Raw genomic sequence first — 9,734 nt, forward strand, 5'->3', positions numbered from 1 at the left:
CCTTTAACTGGTGATAGTGTGCCTTTAACTGGTGATAGTGTGCCTTTAACTGGTGATAGTGTGCCATTAACCGATGATAGTGTACCTTTAACTGGTGATAGTGTTCCATTAACTGGAGATAGTGTACCTTTAACTGGTGACACTGTGCCTTTAACTGGTGATAGTGTGCCTTTAACTGGTGATAGTGTGCCATTAACCAGTGATAGTGTACCTTTAACTGGTGACACTGTGCCTTTAACTGGTGATAGTGTGCCTTTAACTGGTGATAGTGTGCCATTAACCAGTGATAGTGTACCTTTAACTGGTGATAGTGTGCCATTAACTGGGCATAGTGTGCCTTTAACTGGTGATAGTATACCTTTAACTGGTGATAGTGTACCATTACTCGGGATGGTATACCTTTAACTGGTGATAGTCTGCCTTTAACTGGTGATAGTGTACCATTAACTTGTGATAGTGTGCCATTAACTGGTGATAGTGTGCCTTTAACTGGTGATAGTGTGCCATTAACTGGTTATAATGTGCTATTAACTGATGATAGTGTGCTATTACCTGGTGATAGTGTGCCATTAACTGGTTATAATGTGCTATTAACTGATGATAGTGTGCTATTACCTGGTGATAGTGTGCCTTTAACTGGCGAAAGCATGCTATTATCTGGCAATAGTGTGCCGTTAACTGATGATAGTGTGCCATTAAGTGGTGACAGTGTCAGGTACTCGCCTTGCTTCATGCCATCCTTAGAGGGCGCCATGTTTCCTAGTACTAAATGTGATTCACTTCTTTACAGTTTGAAACTGGATGCTGCAAGCTGTAACATCTGTAAAGTAATAAATATATACAAGATATATACTGTATTTATATGTATTTTTTTACAAACAATATGTCTGTGAAAGTTCTCATTCGTCCAGGTCATGGTGTCTCTAAAAAATAAGTCAATGCAACTGGACTTGCTGTATTTTTCTTGAAGCTGTTTGGATGACCAGTGAAACGTCTTCAAGAAAAATACAGCAAGTCCAGTTGCCTTGACTTATTTTTTACAGATTTACAAACAATAATTTTATCCAAATGCAATGTGCAATCTCAGTGATGAATATTGTGCCATCAGAGGACTCCTTTATCCATAAATAATACGGGGTTTTTGTTTTTTTGTTTCTTTTTTTATAAATCTTGACATGGTCACCGCACAGCAACCTCGGAAATAAGCGTAATATTTTATAAATGAGTAATACAAATGGATTCTGCATGAAGAAAGAGCTCATTTTCTGCCAAACAAGGACACACATATTGCTTTCCTTCAGGAAATAATATATTGTATAAGCAATGCTCATCTATGCTTGTAATACAACATTTGGGGATTGAATACTGATCTCCACATTACCAGCAATGATAGGATTTGCTATGCAGCCTGCAAAGCAGGATGCCATATAACAAATGCATATAGTCTTGTACATTATAGTAAACCCTATGAATTTTACCGCAGACAGAAATTATTTTCTAATCCCTAGACTTGTTCATTTTTTCCCCGATGGTAAACAGGAAAGGGGGGGGGGGGGTTAGGGGGGGGGATTCTGCAGAATAATTAAATCCTTAATCTCAGTGTTTCACAATCACTGTCCCCTTCAATATGAATTTGCAGTGTTAGAGGCAAGCTGTAAAGGTTTTGGGTCAATTTTATGCAATTTTTACATTTTTACATATTTAATTTACATATTTACTTTTATATTATACATTGCCTGGCTAAAAAACTATTTTGTTGGACTGCCTTTGATTACAGGGCACACATTCGTCGTGGCATCCTTTGCACACACTTATGCCATGTCACAACATTTATTTCCGTCCGGAGTTGCATTAATTTTTCACCAAGACCTTGTAGTGATGATGGGAGAGTCGGACTACTGCGTAAAGCACATCCCAAAGATTCTCAATGGGGTTAAGGTCTGGACTCTGTGGTGGCCAATCCATGTGTGACAATGATATCTCCTGCTCCCTGAACCACTCTTTCACATTCTGAGCCCGGTGAATCCTGACATTGTCATTTTGTAATATGTCCAATGTGTCATCAGGGAAGAAACAAATCCATGGATGGAAATACCTGGTCATCTCTCCTCCTCCACTGCAGTGGTCTAAGGTCCCGTAAATCATTACATCTATGCACAATTTATAGACATGAGGATGCTGAGGAACATTCCAGCAATTGCAGCGGAGAAGGAGAGAGGCTGGAGGGAGTGCTATGACAGCTGGCTGGCTTGGAGCTTCGGGTGAGTATAACATTGTTTTTTTTTTAACCTTGACAAAAACAAGCACTTGACCCTTGCAGTGCAGTGATAGCCCCACTGCAATGGTTAAGGAAACATTTTCCTGGAGTTTTTCTTTGAACACTGCTGCCTTTGTTGATCTCCATTACATGGTGGTTCATGAGATAAGTAGTTTACACAACAAAGAAAAAAAAAGGTTTCTTCTTCCACTTCAGCTCAAAGAAAGTGACAAGGACACATAATTTCTGGCAAGATCAACAGGTATTTCCTGTACTTGCTGAAAATATCCTGAACACTAATGCAGCCCACACATCTAAGGATGGAAAGCTGCAATATATTACATTGTTGTTCTTTTTTCATACAATTTTAGACAGCTGTCCAGGACACCGTTGGCCATCCTTTCTCAACTGTGGCACCGTGGTGTGCCTTCTGGCTTCCTCAGAGTGCCTTGAAGTTTTTTACACAAGACCATGGTGTCTCTGATATGAGGAAGACTCCTGATGTGAAAGAGGGGCACTCTGATGTAAAGGGGGGCTTCTGATGTGAATGGGGGGTGGGGGGCTGTAATGTTAAGGAGACTCTGATGTGAAGGGGGGAATCCCACTTTTTTGTGTGCTTTTGCTTGGGGGTCCCACATCCATACCAGACCTGTATCTCGTATAAGGGTTTGGTAGGGATTTTAGAGGAACCACATGTCGTTTTTTTTTACATTTACAGTTTTTACATTTTAGACTGGGGTGCCTCAAGAATCTGCATACTTTTAAAGGGTGCCGTGACCTGAAAAAAAGGTTGAGGAACTCTGCTGCAGTAGACCATGTTGTGTCTGATGTGCTGTAGCTGTACTATAGACTTCTACTTTTTTAAATCAATACACATTGTCCACTGGATGTCCGTGGTGGTTTAGGGTGGCAGGGATGTGCTGAAATAATAATTATTACAGGTATTTATATAGCACCGGCAATTTATGCAGCACTTTACATTATGCACATTCTCATCAGTCCCTACCGTAAAGGAGCTTACAATTTAAGGCCCCTATCTCATCTGCACATAGGGCCAATTTAGACAAGAGCCTATTAACTTTCCAGCATGTCTATGGAGGGTGGGAGGAAACCAGCAACCCCTGAGGAAACCCACACAAGCACAGAGAGAATGTGCAAACGATTTGCAGGTATGCAGGTAGTGTCCTGACTGAGATTTGAACCGGGGACCCCTCAATGCTACAAGGCAGAAGTGCTAATCACTACGCCACTGCAAGTGCTCACGGTCTGTATATACCGGTTCTTTTTTTTACAACAGATTCCCTTTAAATAATCCTGACAACATTCCCATTCATCTTACAAGACACTAACTCATGAAAAGTCATAGATATTACTCGCATTTATTCCATGTTCGCTTATAGCAAATCTTGTTTCCCATTTGCATTTCCTATGAATACCTTTTTCAGAGCCTCAGCGATGAACAAGTGATGAATTATGACAGCTGCATTCCGCCAATGTATCAATCATCGCTTCCACTGGACTCCACAAATATTATTCATGTGAAATGAGCATAGCTTAAGGGGAGCTGCGTTCATAGGACAGTTTACCCTCCAACCATTGCCCGTGAACTCACAGCTTCTTCATTAAAATTATTTATTTGCATGATGAAATACGATCGGTTTACTTTGCAGTGATCTGCCGTGATTTGCTTATCGCTTCTCTAGTAGTAAATAATACAAGCGGAGCACTTCCATTAAACTACATCCTCTATTACCTAGGTAACAAATTCTATTTTCTGATATTAGACATTTGCCATGCTCAGCGTTAAAGGAGCATCACCGCTTTTCAATATTTATTATTTGTTATTGATCATGGGGCTGATTTACTTAAGGAACAGAGGCTGTTCACATAGCACAGGGAGTGACCGTAAATAGGGTGAGCCCTCAAAAACCCAGTCATGTGCTAGCAAAATATCCTGCTTTCTTAACATTTTGCTCGCATGTGATTGTGTATACAAAGTGAATCCGGATTCACCTTATTTATCAAAGGTCACTTTGCAAATGAACACACACTTTGCTCTGTGAACAGCCTCTACTCCTTTAGAAAATTAACCCCACTGACATTTAAAAAAAATAGATGTACATAAGTTATTTTAATTTCTGTACATTGATTGGCCCAGCATTGCCCATACGTGTACTTTGTGTACTCCATAATTCAATTGCTCCACCTACTTTTGTACCAATCCAACAAAGAATTTTTTTTATGTCATCCGTGAAGTGAGACTGTGTTCCTGAAGAAAAAAAAAAGAAACACTGGGTTGGATTAGTGACCAGAGAACTGGTCTGGGTTCGGGTTGGCTTAGATATTCACTGAAACTGGATTTCTGCCTGGGTTCTGCAAATGTGTATCCAAAGCTAAGGCTGTCTGCTTCCTAGCATCTGATGACACTGTGTGGCCCGCACATTATCATTGATTGCTAGAACTTTAGTGGCTGGGATGCACGTCGTCATTGGTTGCTAGGACACAGATAGGCACAGCCTAACCACCAATGATGCCATGAGGCCACTTAGCAACTGTGTGCCCCACAAAGCATCATTGGTTACTAAGACCCTGGCAGCCCCACAGCATATTAACTTGTTGTGGTGTGCATCCTAGCAACTGATCATGCTGTGCGGCTCAGACACTAATAATCTAATGATGCTGTGCAGGCTACTCAGTATCATTGGTTGCTAAGACACAGACAGAGGTTCGATGGATGGGTGAACTGGTCAAATCCCCTTTCGGCAAACACACATCGATACAAACCTGAAGATCATCCCTATTTTGGACAGACGGTGGCAGCTAAGGCTACATTTCCTATATGTCTGAGTGTGTATGTATGACTCACACAATGTAAGTGTGTCCTTAATTCATCTGTAACCGCAACTTGACCCTCTGCAGCAGTTTCTAAGAAAAAAAACAATGCACATAAACCTGTGATTTGATCTTGCAAGGCACCATGTGCATAGAAAAATTAAGCTTTATGCTATCTCCAAGGTGGCACTAACACACGGATAAGTGCTCTCTCCTTACCCCTATGTGACAGTGCTGGATGCCTAAACAGCCAATGCTAAATTACTAGAGCTACTCCATGGAGGAAGGGAAATTGAGCCACACCTCGTAGTCCCAGGTACTGTTTTCTGCTCCCGGGTGCAGGACAGAGTGGCAGAGAAGTGAGCAAAATGTAATTATAAGGTGCTGGTTGGGCCCATTGATTTGCTCTGTGTTAAACAAAGCAAATGTTCACTTTAAATGAGAATTACAGCAGAATTAAAGCCCCAAAACCTCCGCTCCAGCAATACAACTTCTACAAGCTCCCTCTTCTCCTTGGCTTCTTCCAGATGTGAGGTCTTCAGCTGTCTTGATTGGCAGGCTCGGGATGACATAACTCCTGTGCATGCACATGGGAGTCAATCCATCCCACCACCCGGCAGATGCCAAAATTGCCCCATACAGTGAAAAGAAGAGGGGAAAGGTAAAACATGACATTTATTTCCAGTGAGCTGCTAAAACTTAAATATTTATTCATTAGTCATTAAAGCGGACCTTTCCCCACCAATACCCCACCAGTGTTCATGGAAACTCTTTAGTGAAACAGGTAGCCTTACTTATAGTAGCAAGCTTCCATTTTTAATTCTTCTTCACACTGCCACTGGTCGGTCCTGCCCATGCTCTGCTTCCAGTGCTGCCATTTTGAAAAAACAAATCAAAACCGGCTTCTTCTTTCTTCTTCTCTGCACCGGCCCACCAATGACCTCTGTACACTATCTCACACATTAAGTATGAGATCTGGCACAGTTTGTGAGTATGAGTAAAATAATAAAAGTCATAGAGGGAAATTTATCAAAACTGGAGCAGACAAAATCTGGAGCAGCTGTGCACAGCAACCAATCAGCTTCTCTCTTTCATTTTCAAATCTTAACTGACCAGTTTTGATAAATTTCCCTCATAGTATTTTGTTAATCCAGTCATACCTCAAAGCTTTTCCCCAAGATTCTAAAAACTGGTGAGATTTAGGAATTTGCAAATGAGGAAGGCACTGGTGACATAGCCTTTACAGGGGGCACCTGTAGGGTCCTGGCCCTGGTGACATAGCATTTACAAGGGGCACATGTAGGGTCCTGGCACTAGTGACAAAGCCTTTACAGGGGGCACCTGTAGGGTCCTGGCACTGGTGACATAGCCTTCGCAGGGGGCACCTGTAGGGTCCTGGCTACGGCACCAGACCCTGTTAATACCCAAAATTGGAAAACAAAGCTGTAAGTACACAAATAAAGCTTTACATTAACATTGACTTAAGGGCGATTATAGATCTGAATGCAGAGCCAAATGCACATGGGTGCTTAAGGTTTGGGGGGGTTCTTTACATCTTTTTGTTATTCACTTATAGTGAGCCGTTAAATATATCCCCCGAAGAAATTAAAGTACAAATAGCACTGACACTTTGAATGTTGGATTTGAAAAGTTGACGCCAACTTATAAAAACTTAACAGGCAGCCCCAGTATTTCTAACAGACTCTTATCTGTTGTCCTAAAGAAATTGCTCTGCGGTTTTGCAAAGTGATATTAAATATGCCGTTTGCATATTATTTTATCTGATTGCATTGCTTAATGATATGCGGTTAACACAAGAATCTAAGCGTTTAATCAAGTCTCCTGATGTTGCTTTTCCCTTTTCTCCCTGCAGTGCCCTGATTCAGCATGCAAACAAGATCTCCTCGCCTACCTGCAGCGCATTGCCCTCTATTGCCACCAGCTCAATATCTGCAGCAAAGTGAAAGCAGAGGTGCAGAATTTAGGAGGAGAGCTCATTGTTTCAGGGGTGAGTAATGGAGAAGTATATTTCACATTAATACATGAATACAGCAGACTGATTGTATCTTTAGTATATATAATATACTCATATTTAATATATTAAGTATATATATATATATATTGCTGTCAATCAGAGAAGAGGGTCTTTGATGTGGCTTTAAGGGAAATATTGAAAATACACCAATCTTTTAAATAACACACTTGAGAGATGCCTTAAAGCTGTACGTGGTGTTGCACAATAGTAACATTTTTACGGACAGTCTTAGGCTGGGCACACACCTTACAACCATTGCAAGACTTTTGTCTTGCGATGGTTGTAAGGTAATTAAAAAAACGTACGATCTGCCTATCTTGGACAGGCAGATCGTACTTGCGATGATCGCAAGCCTGCCCCGCTGAGGGGCGGGCTTCCGATGACCGCAATCCCGAACGGGCAGTGTGCACTTGCGCACACCGGCCCGTCCGGCTTTTATCTTACGAACATGCTACACACCCGCCAAAAATCGTACGATGCTCGGCGGGTTTTCGAACATGTTCCTAAGATAAAAGTCGTGCGACCTTACTGTAGCAGAGGTTGCACGCCTTCCACACACCTTGCGATAATCGTACGATCGCGGGATTTCCCACGATTATCGTAGGATAATCACGGGAAATCCCGCAATCGTATGATTATCGTAAGGTGTGTAAGGTCGCACGACTTTTGTCTTATGAACATGTTAGAAAAACCGCCGAGAATCGTACGATGTTCGGCAGGTGTGTAGCATGTTCGTAAGATAAAAGGCGGACGGGCCGTTGTGTGCAAGCGCACACTTCCCGTTCGGCATTGCGGTCATCGGAAGCCCGCCCCTCAGCGGGGCAGGCTTGCCATCATCGCAAGTACGATCTGCCTGTCCAAGATAGGCAGATCGTACATTTTTTTAATTACCTTACAACCATCGTAAGACAATAGTCCCAGCGCTGTCACAGCAGGCTGAGCTTTGCTCGGCAACAGCGTACCATTGGCAGGCTTATTTGGCTGTGGATATTTTTTATTTTACAATTAGCTTGGCTTTCATACAGCAGCAGCACCCCAATCTGATTAATTTCAATTTTTCAGGTAGCTTTAAAGGTGAAACATGCTTTTTCATCAAATGGTAATAGAGTGGCTTTACTCAGCAGATAGAAACTGACCAGGAGTTCCCTGTGTTCCCTGTGGCTGTTTCTGTTCTTGCTGATGCAAAATTATCCTGCCACTGGGCAATTTCTATCAAGTTCTCATTAAGAATTACGAGATGACAGATGATACAACCGTGTAAAATTGGGCAGCAGCAGTACATTTTTATTAAGGGGTTATAGGCCGAAATGTACTACAGAAAAATAATTCAGGTAGGTGTTTTTCTATAGGAATTAAGAGACCACAGATAACACAGCAGTGTAACATTTGCCAGAAGCAGAACAATTAAAATAGCAAGACTAGAGTCACGTTTACTAAAAAGCATAGGCTGAGGCTTTACTACAACAATTAAGATACTGCAGAGAGTACAGCAGTGTAATATTGGCCAGTAGCTGGACAGTTTTAAACAGGTACTGTATAATAGGGCCAAATGTACTAGGGATGAAGAATATAGGCTGGTGTTTTACTACAAGAGTCAGTGGAAAATATCTGTTTAGACTGGTAGTCAGTGGAGGAATGTTCCCTTACGTTAGTGGTCATTCAAGAAATATCTCCTTATGTTGGTGGTTAGTGCAGAAATGACCTCTTAAGCTGGCGCTCAGTGGGGAAATACTTTCCTTATAATGGTGGTTAATGGGGATGTGTCCTTTTACACTGATGGTAAGCAAAAAACAGAAAGACCATTAGTGGCCAGTGGAGAGAGGTTCCTTATATGCATCGCCAGTGGGAGGAAGAAAGTAGAGATGCATTGATATATCGGCCGCCGAAACATATGGGCCAAAAATTCCACTTTGGCATAATGCCGAAAGTGCCATTTTCTGGCCGATACAGCGGTGAATCTGCTCTTTCTCTTCTCCCCCCTGGGCGCTGCTCTGTGTCCCAGTGGGGAGGAGAGAAACCCTCACAGGCGGCCAAGCACTGAGGGAGGAGAGCGCTGTCAACAGCCGGTGTCTCTCCTCCCCGCACCGCTCAGTGTCCTGTCACAGATTGGCAGAGCGGTGTGTGGGCGGAGACAGCCAGCGCTGTCACAGCAGGCTGAGCTTTGCTCGCTCAGCCTCCTGTGACAGCGTGTCAGGATGGGGAGCGAGGTACAAACACTCGGGTCTATTCACGAAGCAGCCGAAGGATCTAGCCATAGCTTTGGCCGATCCTTCGGCTAGCTTCGGCCCCAGGACCCCTTCGGTTCAGTAGAACTGACGGGCTGCTGTACGGGCTATTCACAATAGCCGGTACAGCTCCCGAACATAGTCGAGCCGAAGGCATATGCCTCGGCTGAGCTGCACTGAAAGCCGTAGGTGGCCGGCCGACAGCCTGCTTCTGACAGCTGGGCGGAACCAGCCGTGATCTTACGGCTGGCTCCGGCCACTTGCAGAGAGATCAGCGTCCCTGGTTACCAGCTAACCAGGGACACTGATCTCCAGACAGCAAACTCTCCCGGGCGCTCTGGGAGTCTCCTGCTCCCGGCCACCCAGGAGAGAAACACTGCTTTTT

General features: G+C 43.1%; 1 protein-coding gene across 1 annotated transcript in view; it reads left to right on the forward strand.

Moving 5' to 3' along the window:
* Positions 1 to 9,734, forward strand: part of LOC108796403 (catenin alpha-2) — a 195,745-nt gene that overhangs the window by 78,056 nt on the left and 107,955 nt on the right. The window contains exon 8 of the mRNA XM_018567877.1: positions 6,963 to 7,097. Within this exon, the coding sequence (XP_018423379.1) occupies positions 6,963 to 7,097 (135 nt within the window). The remainder of the gene's footprint in view (positions 1 to 6,962; positions 7,098 to 9,734) is intronic.

Source organism: Nanorana parkeri, unplaced genomic scaffold (genome assembly GCF_000935625.1).
Source record: "Nanorana parkeri isolate BGI_ZX_2015 unplaced genomic scaffold, ASM93562v1 scaffold1107, whole genome shotgun sequence".
Taxonomy (NCBI): Eukaryota; Metazoa; Chordata; class Amphibia; order Anura; family Dicroglossidae; genus Nanorana; species Nanorana parkeri.